The sequence below is a fragment of the Hemitrygon akajei genome, chromosome 7 (genome assembly GCF_048418815.1).
Source record: "Hemitrygon akajei chromosome 7, sHemAka1.3, whole genome shotgun sequence".
Lineage (NCBI taxonomy): Eukaryota > Metazoa > Chordata > Chondrichthyes > Myliobatiformes > Dasyatidae > Hemitrygon > Hemitrygon akajei.
The window spans coordinates 176,865,300-176,881,736 of NC_133130.1; the positions used below are offsets into that span (position 1 = coordinate 176,865,300).

Here is a 16,437-nt window from a genome sequence, read left to right on the forward strand (position 1 = left end):
CGTAGCAGGTTGATGGACAGCTGGTGTCCAACATGTGGAGATAAAAACCAGGTCCATTGTTACACAGACACACGCAGTTTCAGACACTGAACGAGCCTTGTTGCACTCACATGAAGGTGGGTTTTTGGAAGATTGATTCGGGGAAATCAATCAGTGGCTCACAGTGTGAAAAGGTGCGACCAGTGGGGAATTATCTGTGTGTCCATCCTTGCCTGGGTGATAATTCCACCACTGAAGAACAGTTGTACGTGTTATGGTCATAGTCGGTAACCACAACAGGACTTCAGAAGACAACGGGAAGATCGACAGCATCACCTCTCACCTCCCTCTCTCTCTCTCTCTCTCTCTCTCTCTCCAACGTTACTCAACTAACTACCTGGAACTGAACTGAACTGAACTCTCTTCATCATCGTAAGACTCTATTCATTCACCCCTAGGTTTGAAAGAGCCTAGTTTTGTTCCTATTTCCACACTTATGTGTGTGTGTGTGTATATATATATATATATCATTGCTAACCTGTTTGATATATTTGCATTTATAGTACCGTATTGCGTAGTTTACTAATAAACACTATTAGTTTATAGCAATACCAGACTCCAATGTGTTTTCCATTTCTGCTGGTTCTTTAACCCGGTTACGGGGTACGTGACATCTGTAAAGATAAGGTATCAACCTGATACATCAACTCTTTACTCTTGTCCATAAATGCTGCCTGTCCTGCTGAGTTCCTCCAGCATTTTGTGTGTATTACTTTGATTTCCAGCATCTGCAAATTTTCTCTTGTCTGTGAAGGATATTTCCTGATTTCTGTTTACCCTGCAAATTCCTTTACTAAATACCCTCCTACACCCTTGGTATTCCTCAAGGAAGTCGCTTGATTGTCATTGCCTATATCTGTCAAATGCCTCTTTTTTTTCCTCTGATCAAATCTCCAATGAACTTTGTCATCCAAAGTCCTCTAATCTTGCCTTTCACTCTTACAGAATCATGTCAGCCCTGGACCCTTGTTAACTAACATTAAAAAAATGTCCCACCTATCAGATGTTGTTTTACCTGCAGCATCCCCTCCCAATCTACACATAGAACATAGAAACATAGAAAACCTACAGCACAATACCAGCCCTTCAGCCCACAATGCTGTGCTGAACATGTACTTACTTCAGAAATTACCTAGGGTTACCTATAGTCCTCTACTTTTCTAAGCTCCTTGTACCTATCCAAGTGTCTCTAAAAGACCCTATTGTTTCTGCCTCCACCACCGGCAGCCCATTCCAAGCAATCACCACTCTCTGTGTAAAAAACTTACCTCTGGCATCTCCTCTGTATCTACTTCCAAGCACCTTAAAACTGTGCCAAATCCTGATTTGTGCTAGATGTCTTCTCTGAATTTTGGATCTTAAATTGAAGACAACCCTTTTCCCTTTCATTTATTACTTGAAACCTACAGGAATATGTCACTGTAACTGTCCCACAATTGACACTTGCCCTATTTCACATCCAAAGATAGGATGAAGTGGAGCTCCTTCAGTGACAGGATGATCTATATCTTGTCTCAAAAACACTTTTTGGATGCAATAAACAAATTCCGGCTCGCCTGAGCCTTTTGCACTAAGATAGACTCAGTCATTTATGGGAAAGTTAAAATCTACCACTACTACAACCCTTTAGTTTTTACACCTTTCTGTGATTTGTTTACCTATATATTCCTGTACTTTCAGCTGATTATTGGGAGGCCTATTGTATAAATCCAGCAAAGTAATTGCCTCTACCTTATTCTTAAATTCTATCCATATGACTTCGTTGGATGATCCCTTCAGGATTTCCTCTATACATACTGTTGTGATGTTATATAAGTTCAATAATCTGATGTGCTAATAACTGCCATTTCAAATCATCCTATCACAAAAAACACCTTTGTTCTAATCATCCCTCCCACCTTCTACTGAAATCCTACTTGCCTCTCTTTATTTCCCAGTTCTGATGAAGGGGCACAGTCCAGATATGTTGACTGATTCCCTTTTTGATTTTCATAATTTTTTTGAGTTTTAATCAGCATCAATATATTTGTTGATGCAATAGAGCAAGATTTGCAGGAATGCCCTGAGTAGGACTGAAACAGGCAATGAAAGGACAGATGTAGCTGGGCTGTTGTGATTTCTACAGCTACAGGTTTGAATTGGAGAAAATTAGTGCTGTTGAAGGAGAAATTGTTCAGTGTAATAGTGAGGGAACCCTGGGTACTCCAGTTTCCTTCCACAATAGCCTGCTGAGTTCCTCCAGCATTTTGTGTGTGTTGCTAAGGGAACCTTATGTAGACACAAGGAGAACATGCAAACTCCATACAATCAGGATCATTTGAGTTGAAAGGTAGTAGCATTAAATGTATGTCACTGTGCCACCTCACCAAGCCCTGAGAACAGAGAAGGACAACTAGAATTGAAGAATTGTCGGAATTTGTGACCTCTGGTATCTCAAGGAAAGGAAAAAAAACATTTTGTTGAAGTGGTGATCACTTGATCACCTAGTAAAGTGATCTGTTGACTAGGATAGCTTTGGGGTTAGTGCAGTGTAGTTTTGTAATATATTAATTATGCTCAGTAGTGAATTTGTTTCAGAAAGTAGAAGTAAATAGCAAACTCCAAGATTATAAAATACTCACCATAAACCGGCTTTTTACTGCACACAGCTTCATATCTTTTATGTCCAGTAAGGGTTGTATCTATTGGTGGCTGCATTTCACTGCACTCCGCTAAACAACAGAAGAAACTTTTTTTTAAACTTGAGAGGTAACTCAAAACACACACTAAATAAGTATAGCTATCTATGGTAGGTAACATACATCTTTCTAGTTTATATCAATGATTACAGTTGTTTATAGCATTACAACTATTAGCAATAATTTGAAAAATGTGTAGCACGGGTGGTTGATGGTTGGGTTGAGTTGTTCTCCGATCTTGGCAATTCATTTATGAACATTTCATCATATGAGAAGACATCATCAGTGCACTGTTAATTCATCATCAGTGGCAAATTCCAAGCATAGTTTTCTGCAAACAATTTTGTAAATGGACAAGTAGACCTCGATTCTATTTATGAGCCAATGTGAGCAAAATTCCATGCCACAATGCATGGAGTTTGCCACTCAACCAACATGTGATGACATCTTCCTACATCAGAATTGAGTTTCTGTAATGATGATCAATCAGCTGATTGATAAGTATATAAAGGCCAAGCATTCAGAGGACACATCACAAAATTACAGTGCATTGATGATGTCTCCTCATATGGTGATGAAACATTTGCAAATGAATTGCCAAGATCAGAGAACAACTCAACCCAACCAGTAAAACTATTAAATTGTATTCATAAGAAATATAAATGTCAATTTATTTGTATTTACATGTCATAGCAATATCACTATATTCTATCAGTTGCTAACATTTCCTATATAATACTCATTAACAGAAACCCTAAAGTCAACAAAAAAATTTGTTTTACCTTTCATACATTTGCACTCATCTCCTCTGCACAGTTTTAAAAGCTTATTATCTCCTACTGTGTTGTAAAAGATAGTGCACCTTTTATCTGCAGAAAAAAAATAAACGGGATTTTTATGTAATACATCAATTCCAAATAATCCTCGTTTGACTGAAATGAGATTTTGCATTAATGATTTAATTTCATTTTGACAGGTCATTAAATATATACCATTCTCTTTCAAGCCACTTGGTCACCAAAACTAGAGTTAAAAGAAGTCAAGGATAAGTGAAAAATGGAGCTCTGAGATTAATGAGTAAATTAATTTCACATTTTGGGTTTGGATCACAGAAACAATACCATATAATGATAACATTCAGGGCTGCTGATTTTCCTGAAAACCTGTCTGGCTGTCTGAAAATTGAAGTACATATCTTAGTTAAATCATGCTTCTCTCTCATTTGTTAAAATCAGGGATAATCTCAGAAATGTTCTGCAAAGTTATCCATGTGACATTCATCTGAAACTCACAATTTCATTGTGACTATTAAAAAAATGAAACTGAATACCCTGAAATTAACAGCCGAGGATTATGTATCATTAAATGTACCTATTATGGAAACCAAAATAAAAGAGGCTTTTTTTAAAATGAATTCAGGTAAAGCCCCTGGTCTGGATGGTTATACTGCGGAATTCTTTAAATTTTTTTCCTCTATACTTTCTCCTTGGTTATGTAAAATTTTTAAGGATTGTGGTAAACTACTACAATCTTTTTATGACGCCTCCATTTCTTTAATTCTTAAAAAAGATAAAGACCCTGTTGAATGTGCGTCATATCGGCCTATATCTTTGCTGAATATGGATTCCAGGATTTTTACCAAAATTTTGGCCGCTAGATTGGAAAATATATTACCTCAAATTAATTCTGAGGTCCAGACCGGATTTATTAAAAATCGTTATTCATCTTTTAACATTAGAAAATTAATTAATATAGCCTACACTCCTTCATCTAAAATCCCAGAATGTGTCATTTCCTTAGATGCTGAAAAAGCATTTGACAGAGTTGAATGGCCATATTTATTTAATACATTGCAGAATTTTAATTTCAGCCCAACATTTATATCATGGATTAAATTAATATATTATAAGCCTTTGGCTTCAGTTCTTACCAATAATTAAAGATCTCCCTTTTTTCAGCTGTTTTGTGGCACAAGGTAAGGCTGTCCTTTAAGTCCTCTACTATTTGATATTGCTTTGGAACCCTTAGCTATTGCTATTTGTGACTCACCTAATATTTTTGGTATTACCCGCGGGGAAGGGACATATAAGCTATCATTATATGCTGATGATTTGTTACTATACATTTCTGATCCTGAGAGATCTATTCCTGTTATTTTATCTTTGCTTGCTCAGTTTAGTAGCTTTTCTGACTATAAACTGAATTTTAATAAGAGTGAATTATTCCCATTAAATATGCAAATTCCAATCTATAAGCATCTACCATTTAAAGTTGTTACAGATAACTTTACTTATTTGGGTATTAAAATCACCAAGAAACATAAGGATTTATTTAAAGTTAACTTTTTACCTTTAATTGACCAAATCAAGCAACTTGTTACTAGATGGTCCCCATTATCTTTGTCATTGGTTGATTGAATCAATGCTATTAAGATGATAGTTTTACCTAAATTTTTTATATTTATTTCAAGCACTACCAATTTTTATTCCTAAATCTTTTTTTTTGATATTATTGATTCCAAAATATCCTTGTATGTGTGGCAGAATAAAAATCCTAGATTAAGTAAAAAAAATACTTACAGAAGCCTAAGAAGGAAGGTGGTTTGGCTTTGCCAAACCTAAGATTTTACTATTGGGCAGTTAATATCTGATATTTGATATTTTGGACACAGTAATCAGTGACATTTGAAAGCCCACAATAGGTAAATTTGGAGTGTAAATCTGTACAAGACTTTTCATTGTTTTCTGTTTTAGGATCTTCGCTTCCCTTTGTTTTATCTAAACTGAATAAGCAAATAACTAACCCTATAGTTAAATATACATTACGAATATGGTTTCAATTTCATAAATTTGTTGGCTTGAATAAGTTCATCTTATCAAGCCCTATTATATCTAACTTTTTTTTCAGCCCTCTTTTATGGATCAAGCCTTTGTACTATGGTAAACGAGAGGTATAACATGTTTTCGTGATTTATTTTTAGATAATAGCTTTATGTCCTTTGAACAGTTGTCCAATAAATATAATTTGCCTAAAACCGATTTTTTTTTAGATACTTACAAATTAGGAATTTTTTGAATAATATGTTACAGTCCTTTCCAAATTTATGCTCAATTGATATTACGGAAAAAATTATAGCTTTGAATCCTTGTCAGAAGGGTTTAGTAGCCGTCATTTATAATATGATCATGAAAATACAACCAGGGATGTCAGATAAAATTAAGAAGGAATGGGAAAAAGAACTTCATTGTCTTTTACCTACAGAGCAGAGAGAGAAAATTTTACAGTTAGTTAACTCCTCTTCTATTTGTGTCAAACATGCCCTAATACAATTCAAGGTTGTACATAGGGCTCATATGTCCAAGGACAAACTTGCTCGATTTTATCCTCATGTTAATCCAATCTGTGACAGATGTCACTCTGAAGTTGCCTCATTGACTCACATGTTTTGGTCTTGCCCTTGTTTGCAAAATTACTGGAAAGATATTTTTGGCATGATTTCAACAGTTTTGAATATCAAATTGCAACCTCATCCTATTACTGCAATTTTTGGCTTACCAATGGTGGATAACAGTCGTTTATCCTCCTCAGCCTGGCGGATGATTGCACTTGTCACAGTAATGGCTAGAAGATCTATCCTATTGAACTGGAAATAAATTAATCCTCCAACTACCTTTCAATGGTTTTCCAAACTATTTCTTGTTTGAGTTTAGAAAAAATTATAAGTGTTATTTTTGACCCCTTGGTCAAATTTGAAGAAACCTGGAGACCATTTATCCAACATTTTCATGAGAGTTAAAGTGACCTTTCCCAAACCTTTTTCTTATCATCTTTAATTATTTGGATAGAGGTGCGGAGTTATTGACACTACTGTGTATACTTGATATAATACGATAGCCCATGTTGGTTAGGTTAGTTTTTTTTTTGTTTTTTTTTGGGTTTTTCTCATTTCTCCATTTTTTGTAACATACTATGAGTTTGGGAGGCTATTATATGAAGATTATTAATTGTTCGTATTTGTATTCTAGCCTATCAATTATGTACTCTCAAGCTCTCTGTACTCGATGTTTTTCTTCTTATGCTTGTTTGAAAACTAATAAAAAGATTTAAAAAGAAAGAAAATGTCAGCCAGTCTTCAGTCACTGTAGAGTGAGTTGCACTGGTAGAAAACATGAAAGGGAATACAACAGATAAATTCCTCCTTTGAAAATTGGTTCATGTCATAGCAGATATCAAATCATGTCTTCCCAGTCTTTAATCTTCCAGACATGCAATATTCTTTAAAATCCTATTAAAACGTTAGTTCTTAACAACAATGCTAAAAGTTGATAAATGGCATATAATTGTTTGATTACACAGATATTAATAATTTTACCAATGTTCTTGCAGAATGGAGTAGGCTCCACACATTATCTTACAGTTGGAGGTTCCCACCTGTTTCAAAAGGGCAACAATCATACCGGTGCTCAAGAAGAGCAGGATGAGCTGCCTCAATGACTGTCAACCATTTGCACTCACATCTACTATGATGGAGTGCTTTTAGAAGTTGGTCATGGTCAGAATCAACTCCTGTCTAAGCAAGGACCTGGACCCACTGCAATTTGCTAATCATCACAATAGGTCTACTGCAGATGCAATCTCACTGGCACTCCACCTGGCTTTGGATCACCTGGACATTAGCAGTGTCTACAGGCTGCCGTTTATTGACTACAGCTCAGAGTTCAACACTATCAAACCCTCAGTAATAATCAATAAGCTCCAAAACCACCACCTCTGTATCTCCCTCTGCAACTGGATCCTTGACTTCCTCATCGGGAGACCACAGTCAATGCAGATTGGAAATAATATTGCTCTCTGCCAACAGTGAACACCGTTGCACCTCAAGGATGTGTGTTTAACCCACTGCTCTACTCTCTCTACACTTACAGCTGTATGGCTAGACACAGCTCAAATGCCATCTATAAATTTGCCAATGACAGAACTATTGTTGGTAAAATTTCAGATGGTGACAAGGATGATGTACAGGAGTGAGATAGGTCAGTTGGTTGAGTGATATCATAACAACCACCTTGCATTCAACCTCAGTAAGGCCAAGGAATTGGTTGTGGACTTCAGGAAGGGGAGGACAAGGAAACACACACCATTCCTCATCAAGGGATCAGCAGTGGAAAGGATGAGCAGTTTCAAGTTCCTAGGTGACAACATCTGAAGATCTATCCTGGGCCCAACATATTGATGCAATTATAAAGAAGGCATGACAGAGGCATTAAGAGTTTGAGGAGGCTTGGTATGACACTGAAAACCCTTGCAAACTTCTATAGACGTACTGTGGAGAGCATTCTCCATCTGGTATGGACGGCAACTGCACAGGATCAGTAAAAGCTGCAGAAAATTGTAAACTCAGACAGCTCCATCATGGGGATTAGGCTCCCAAGCAATAAGGGCATTTTTAAAAGGCGATGCCTCAAAAAGGTGGCATCCATCATTTAGGACTCCCATCACCCAGAACATGCCCTCTTCTCATTAATACCATCAAGAAAGAGGTAGAGCAGCCTGAAGACACACAGTCTTCTTACCCTCCACTATCAGATTTCTGAATGGACAATGAAGCCATATACACTATCTCAATTTGCATTCTTTTTAAACTACTTTTCAAATTTACTTATAAGATATGTATTTCTTATTGTAATTTATTTACTATTATTATGTATTGCAATGTACTGCTGACACAAAACAACACATTTCACGACATATGCCAGTGATATTAAACCATATTCTGAATCTTTCCTTGTAAATTGCAGCTTCGACAGAAATAAAATGTGTTTCTGTCCCAAGTACATCCTGATTTGCCCAGCATTTATACATTGTGCCCATCTTTTCCCAAAAAGGTGTAAGAGATTCACATTAATGTATTCTCCATGGTGCTGACAAGAATAGCTATGGCTGTACAACTGACTCTGGATTTGAATGTTATCTTATAAGTGTAAGGGAAATACAAGTAGAAACAATAACAGGTTCTTGAAATCTACTTTAAGAGCAGAACTTCAGTAGTTATTTGGAAAGATATATGAAATATGTAAAGCCAGTGTGAATAAGCAACTCTTTTGGCCCTCCCAAAAAAAAGTAAGGAAAACATACTTTTATTTCACACAAAATGTGAAATAAGAAATAGATCTGTGAATCAGGACCTCTTCACCTTTCTAAATAATTTTGACCATAAGATATAGGAGCAGAATTAGGCCATTCAGCTGATCGAGTCTGCTCCACCATTCCATCATGGCAGATCCTGAATCCCACTCACCCCCATACATCTGCCTTCTTACTGTATCCTATAATGCCCTGACCAATCAGGAAACTTTCAATATACCCACGGACTTAGCCTCCTCCGCAGTCTGTGGCATAGCATACCACAGATTCACTACTCTCTGGTAAAACAAATCCCTCCTTACCTCTGTTCTAAAAGTTGCCCCTCAGTTTTGAGGCTGTCCCCTCTAGTTCTGGATACCTCTACCACAGGAAATATCCTGTCCACATCCACCCTCCCTAGTCCTTTCAACAGACAGTAGGTTTCAATGAGATCCTCCCACATTCTTCTAAATTCCACTGAGTACAGGCTCAAAGTTGCCAAATGCTCCTCATATGTTAACCACTTCCTTCCCAGAATCATCCTTGTGAACCTCCTCAGGACTCTCTCCAATATCAATGCATCCTTTCTGAGAAACGGAGCCCAAATCTGCTGACCATACTCCAAGTGAGGCCTGACTAGTGTCCTATAAAGCCTCAGCATTATCTCTTTGATTTTATATTCTATTTCCCTTGAAAGAAATGCCAACATCGCATTTGCCTTCTTTACCACAGACTCAACCTGTAAATTAAACTTCTGGGAGTCTTGCATGAGGACTTCCAACTCCCCTTGCACCTTTGATGTTTGAATTTTCTCCCCATTTAGATAATAGTTTGCACTATTAATCCTTTTATCAAAATGCATTATCATACATTTCTTAATGCTGTATTCCATCTACCGCTCTTTTGTCCATTCCTGCAAAGCTTAAGTCCTGCTGCAATCACATTGTTTTCTCTGCACTACCTACCCCTCCACCCATCTTCATATCATCTGCAAATTTTATCACAAAGAAATCAATTCCATAATCTCAATCACTGACAAACAATGTGAAAAGTAGCAATCTCAATACTGACCCCTGAGGAACACCATTAATCACTGCAGCCAAACAGAAAAAGCCTTCTTTATTCCCAGTCACTACCTCTTGCCTGTCAACTATTCACTATCCATGCCAGTATCTTTCTTGTAACACCATAGTATTTTATCTTGTTAAGCAGCCTCATATGAGGCACCTTATCAAATGCCTTCTAAAAATACAAGTAAATAACATCCACTCCCTTTCCTTTGTCCAGCCTGCTTGTTACTTCCTCAAAGAACTCTATTAGATTTGTCAGGCAAGATTTCCCTTGACAGAAACCATGCTGACTTCCACTTATTTTATCATTAGTCTCCAAGTACCCCAAAACCTCATCCTAAATAATAGACTCCAACTTTCCCAACCACTGAGATTAGACTAACTGGCCTATAATTTCCTTTCTTTTGCCTTCCTCCCTTCTTAAAGAGTGGAGTGACATTTGTAATTTTCCAGTCCTCCGGGACCATACCAGATTCAAGTGATTATTGAAAGCTCATGACAAATACATTCGTTTTCTCTTCAGCAGCCTCTCTCAGGACTCTGGGATGTAGTCCATCTGGTCCAGGTGATTTATCCACCTTAAGACCTTTGAATTTGCCTAGCACTTTTTCCTTTGTAATAGCAATGGCACTCACTCCTGCTCCCTGACACTCTCGGACCTTTGGGACACTGCTAGTGGTCTTCCACAGTGAAGACAGAGGCAAAGTACCCATTAAGTTAATCTGCCATTTCTTTGTCCCCCATTACTACCTCACCAGCATCATCTTCCAGTGGTCCAATATCAACTCTCACCTCCCTTTTACTCTATGTAACTGAAAAGAATTGATATCCTGCTGTGTTTTATTTACTAGTCTGCTGTTATATTTATTTTCCCTTCTTACAGGTTTTTTAGTTGCCTTTTGTTGGATTTTAAAAGTTCCCAATCATCCAACTTCCCACTCACTTTTGCTATCTTATCAGATTCAGATTCAGTTTATTGTCATTTATAAACCACAAATACAATGCAGTTAAAAAATGAGACAACGTTCTCTGGAATTATATCACGAAAAAGCACAAAACAGAACACACAAGAAAAAACACATAACGTTTGGTAATACCCAATCCAGAGTCCGGAGAGGCTGCTGCGTATCGATATTGTGCTACCGTCTTAGCACATTCCCCGGAAAGGAACTACAAACCCATCAGACAAAACTAAAGCTACAAGACCTACACAAAACCACATAGTTACATATAGTTATAGTTATAGTATATGCCCTTGACTCCGCTTTTATGCCATCCTTAACTTCCCTTGTCAGCCACAGTTGCCTACCACTACCATTTGAATCCTGCTTTTTCTGTGGGACATACCCATCCTGCACCTTGTGAACTATTCCCAGAAACTTCAGCCATCTCTGCTCTGCCATCATCCCTGTCAGTATCCTCCTCCAATCCACCTGGGCAAGGTCCTCTCTCATGCTTCTGAAATTCCCTTTATTCCATTGTGATTCTGATACATCTGACTTATGCTTCTCCTTCTCAAATTGCAGTATGAATTCAATCATTTTGCCCACTTTATAGTCATTTATGGAGTATACTGGATTTAAAAATAATTGTCTGATATTGACTGCATTTGGCACATCAGAGGATAATATTACCTGGTAAATGATAGTTGTAAACTGTAAAAGGAGATGGGGTTACCATTCCAACTTCAATAATTTGAAAGACACGGAATGCAACACAGAGGAAGTATTCTGATGGAATCTAAAAGTAAAAGAAAGAAAACAATTGAAAATTTAAGACTTTTTTTTCTGGACTCAGTGTAAGGAAAATTCTTTGGGACATTTTGTTGTCCTGAAAGGTATAATATAAATTAAAGTTTTTCTTTTAGCAAGACATTTAACAGTATTGATGAACAAGGGGTCTTGAGGTCCATGTTCATAGCTCCTTGAAAGTGGTTGCACAAGTTAATAGAGTGATAAAGAAGGCATGTGCCATGCTTGCCTTTATTAGTTGAGGCAATTAGTTCAAAAGCCCATAAGTTATGTTTCAGCTGTATAAAACTCTGGTTTGACAGTATCTGATGCATTGTATTCAGTTCTGGTTTTCCCATCACAGGAAGGATATGAAAGTTTTAGAGAAAGTACAGAAGAGCTTTACCAAGTTGCTAACTGGATTAGAGGGCATATGCTATAAGGAGAGGGTGGATAAACTGGAATCATTTTCTTTGGAGTCCTGAAGTCTGAGGGGAGATCTGATAGAGGTTTATCAAATTATGAGAAGCATATCAGACAGCCAGTATTGTTTTCCCAGGATAGAAATGTTTTACATTTGAGGGCATGTAGCTAGGTGGTGGGGTGGAGATATGTCTCAATCAAAGGAGGAGTAAGGTGCTCCTTCCCTCTGCTAGCCTGCAGTTCACCTTTGTGTAAGGCGTAGCACCCACTTTTCCCTGATCAGGGTCACGTGAAGCCATTGGTGCAGGTGGTGGATGGTCGTATGAACAACTGATGCATATCACAAGTCCTGGTTATGCAACCACTAAAGCCAGGCAGACAATCTCTGAAGAGTATTGATAATGGCAGGGGTCATTCGCCTTGTAAAGACACTGCCCAGAAGAAGGCAATGGCAAACCACTTCTGTTGAAAAATTGGCCAAGAACAATCATGGTCAGATTGACCATGATTGCCCATGTCTATATGACATGGCACATAACAAATGATGTAGTTAGGGTGAGAGGGGAAAAGATTCAAAGATGTATGAAGCAAGTTTTTTTAAACACAAAGAATCATAGGTACCTGGAATGTACTGTCAGACATAGAGGTAGAGAGACAGATATAATACAATTTAAGAGGCTCGAAGATAGGCATATGAACATGCAGTGAACAGCGAGATATGGACGTGTACAGACAAAAGGGATTTATTTAATTAATTTATTAATTTAATTAGTTTGGCACAACATTGTAGGCGGAATGGTTTGTTCTTGTGCTGTACTATGTTCTATCTTCTAACAGAGAAGAAAACAATAAATTAATTCTTATATTTCTTACTGCTTCCACTTGAAGAATGACACTTCTGTCTGATATTCTGTAGTCCACAATAAGACCATCAACTCCATTTAATAACTATAAAAATGAAACAAAACAAAACATTTTATCATCAAATAATTTATATTATTGAGATTTAAATAAGAAGCTATGTATTTATAGGTGCTTAACTGTTTTTAAATCCTCCTCATCTGGCAAGAGGCCTGTGTTCAGGGTTATCTCCATTACAGAATGGTCTGATTCCAAAGCATCATCTTCAGATTTTGGTTTATATCTGGAAACAAGAATTTTAAAAAATAAGTCAACAGGGTAGAATAGGGTAACATACATGTAGTTTGATAATAAATTCAATTTTGAGTTTGATATTGAATTGAATTGACTTTATTTCTTACATCCTTCACATACATGAGGAGTAAAAATCTTTATGTTACATCTATTGACTCCCCAGCAAGCACTATATGAGGTCATTCTTACCCTCGGCCATTAGGCTCTGTATTGAGTCAACCTATAGCCAGGGAAGTGATGACCCCTTCCTGTTAGACTGTTTGAGGTAACTTACTTTTTATTCTTTCTTACTTTTCTCCTAATATTTGTATATCTGTGCACTGGTAATGCTACTGTGACACTGTCATTTCCTTTGGGATCAATAAAGTATCTATCTCTATCTATTTCTTAGTTATATCTAAAACTAACTTAATTCATCAGAAAATGATTCATGAAATAAAATTTCCTCCAAATTCTTTGGAGACAAATCTAGAAGTGTGGGAATATCAACTCTGTTTAAGTTATTTGCTTATGTTAGTTCAAAATACTCGCTCCTTGGCTTAATGATGAAATCCATCAAAGGCACCAGCTATTTACCCCCTAAGATTTGGGCTTGACTGTATCTGGGGAATAGGTTTAATAGTCAAATCATGCTGAAATCTGTCAGAATCTTACTTAGTTCCTAGTGTACAGACTCCAAAGAACAATATAGTTCTAATATAACAATTCTTTGCCTTTATTTGTTGGCAATAGAAAAGCAAAAGTATTCTTTAGCCATAGAAGCAACCTATACGCTAATAGACTAATAGAAAGGGATTTTCCTATTATAAATATTGAGCCTGTTTCTATAATAGAAGTAAGCATTGAGCTGTGTTATAACGGAACTATCTAAGATTAACAGCTGCTGTGTATATGAGCAGTAGAAATACATGAACTTATTCTGACAAATGAGGCATTTTTATTTCCAAGTATTTTGGTTAGAAATAGAAAAAGATTAGTTTTATTTGACCACGTACATTGAAACATAGAGTGGAATACATCATTTCTGTCAAATCAAATCATCAAGGATTGTGCTAGACACTCTGCAAGTGACATAACAGGTTTGGTGCCAACATAGCATGCTCACAACTCACTAACCCTAACCTATTTCTTGGGATGCGGGAGAAAACTGGAGCACCTGGAGGTAACCCGTGCGTTCACAGGGAAAAATTAAAGACAGTAGTGGGTATCCAACTCTGATCTTACGGCTGGTTCTGTGAAGTGTTGCACTAACCAGTATGCTATTGTACTGTCCCACATAGAAATAATACTAAGAAATCTTCTAGCACTACTATTGCTATGACTGTGAAGATATACACTTAATAGTCACTTTATTAGGTAGACCTGTACACCTGCTTGTTTATGGAAATATCTAATCACCCGATCGTGTGGCAGCAAATCAATGCATAAAAGGATGCAGATATGGTCAAGAGCTTCAATTGTTCAGACTAGAATGGGGTAGAAATCTGATCTAAGTGACTTTGAATGTGGAATGATTATTGGTGCTAGACAGAGTGGTTTGATTATCTCAGAAACTGCTGATCTCCTGGGTTTTTCACACACAACCGTCTCTAGAATTTACAGAGAATGGAACGAGAAACAAAAAAAAATCTAATGATTAGCAATAGCAGTTCTGTAGGAAAAAAACACCCTGTTATTAAGAGAGGTACAGGAGATTCCTAATAAAGTAGTCACTGAGTATATTTCACGTTATAGAAGTGAGACAATCATTTTGATGGATTGGGATGTTGAAAGTTAGTTAATACTGTGGCCGAATACTGATGGGTATTGCAATTCCTAGAATCAGGACTTGCCAGTTTCCACCCTTTATGCTTTTCTCTATTGTGCTTAGTGAAGGAGGTTCATCTTACTGCAACCTTATAGTGATGCCTATTTCAGCTGTACAGTTTCTCAGTAGTTTGCAGTTGAAAGCTAAAATCATTATGATAATTCATACAGAGTGGGCTATTCAGATTCAGTTTTAAAATATACTCTAAGACCATAAATAAAAACCTTGAAGTGACAAATGCTGGAAAGCTTAAACCAAAACAGGACATGCTCCAAACAGCAGTCAGCAACCTCTGAAAATAACAGATAAATTGACATTCCAGGTGCATCCTTCTTTGAAGTATGTTTTTTTTGCTACAAATAGTGCACCTTTCCAGAACTTTGTTAATGTTGTGGCGACCCACTTCCTAGCGCACTCGAACCGGCTCACAAATAGCCAGCACGCAGGCACAAAGGCCAGATATACAACAAAGGGGAAAAGCCTGCGGGGGTTTGTGAGAACGTGTCCCTTACAGCATCCGCGCCTGGGGAGGGCGGGATGAGGGAGGTTTTAAAGCAAGGCTGTGAAGTTCGAATAAAATCATCTTTAATTGCAGTTTACCGACTCCATGTCGTTATTTTAGCGCTGCGTGTAGCACACCACTACAATTGGTGACCCCGACGGTCCAAATGATTTTTGGACCGGAGATGACCGCCGCCGCATCTGTTCATGCGGTTTCGTTGAAACTGCCAAGCTTCTGGATGCTGCGACCTCACCTATAGTTCCAGCAAGCAGAAGCCCAATTCCACGTTCGGCAGATAACCTCAGAGGACACACGTTACTACTACGTGGTGAGCTCCCTCGACCAGGACACAATGGCCCAGGTTGCGGAGTTCGTACAGTCTCCCCCGGCGGACTGCAAGTACACGGAATTCAAAGCCCTGCTCCTAAGGACTTTCGGACTCTCATGGCGCGAGCGGGCTGCCCGCTTACTGCACCTGGATGGCTTGGGAGACAGATCTCCATCGGCTTTAATGAATGAGATGTTGTCTTTGGCGGGCGGACACACACCCTGCCTCATGTTTGAGCAGGCATTCCTGGAACAGCTGTCCGAGGACATACGCCTGCTGCTGTCCGACGCGGCTTTCAGCAACCCCCGAAAGGTGGCAGCCCGGGCGGACTTGCTGTGGAACGCCAAGAAGGTGAGTGGGGCGTCCATCGCACAGATCACCAGGCCACGCTCCCAGCAGCAAACCAGTCCAGGCCCGGCCGCAGAGCCCGCTAACCCCAGAGGCAGGGGTGGGGAGCCCAATGAACACTGGTGTTTCTACCACCAGCGGTGGGGCGCAGAAGCCCGCCGTTGTCGCCCGCCCTGCCAGTTCCCGGGAAACGCCAGGGCCAGCCGCCGCTGATGGCTACGGTGGCTGGCCGTC

General features: G+C 38.3%; 1 protein-coding gene across 1 annotated transcript in view; it reads right to left on the reverse strand.

Annotated features, from left to right (window-relative positions):
• The window catches only part of c5 (complement component 5), a 109,809-nt gene that overhangs the window by 9,697 nt on the left and 83,675 nt on the right, over positions 1–16,437 (reverse strand). The window contains exons 34-38 of the mRNA XM_073052670.1: positions 13,105–13,207; positions 12,937–13,011; positions 11,545–11,650; positions 3,500–3,586; positions 2,661–2,750 (exon numbers count right to left, since the gene is read on the reverse strand). Of these exons, the coding sequence (XP_072908771.1) occupies positions 2,661–2,750; positions 3,500–3,586; positions 11,545–11,650; positions 12,937–13,011; positions 13,105–13,207 (461 nt within the window). The remainder of the gene's footprint in view (positions 1–2,660; positions 2,751–3,499; positions 3,587–11,544; positions 11,651–12,936; positions 13,012–13,104; positions 13,208–16,437) is intronic.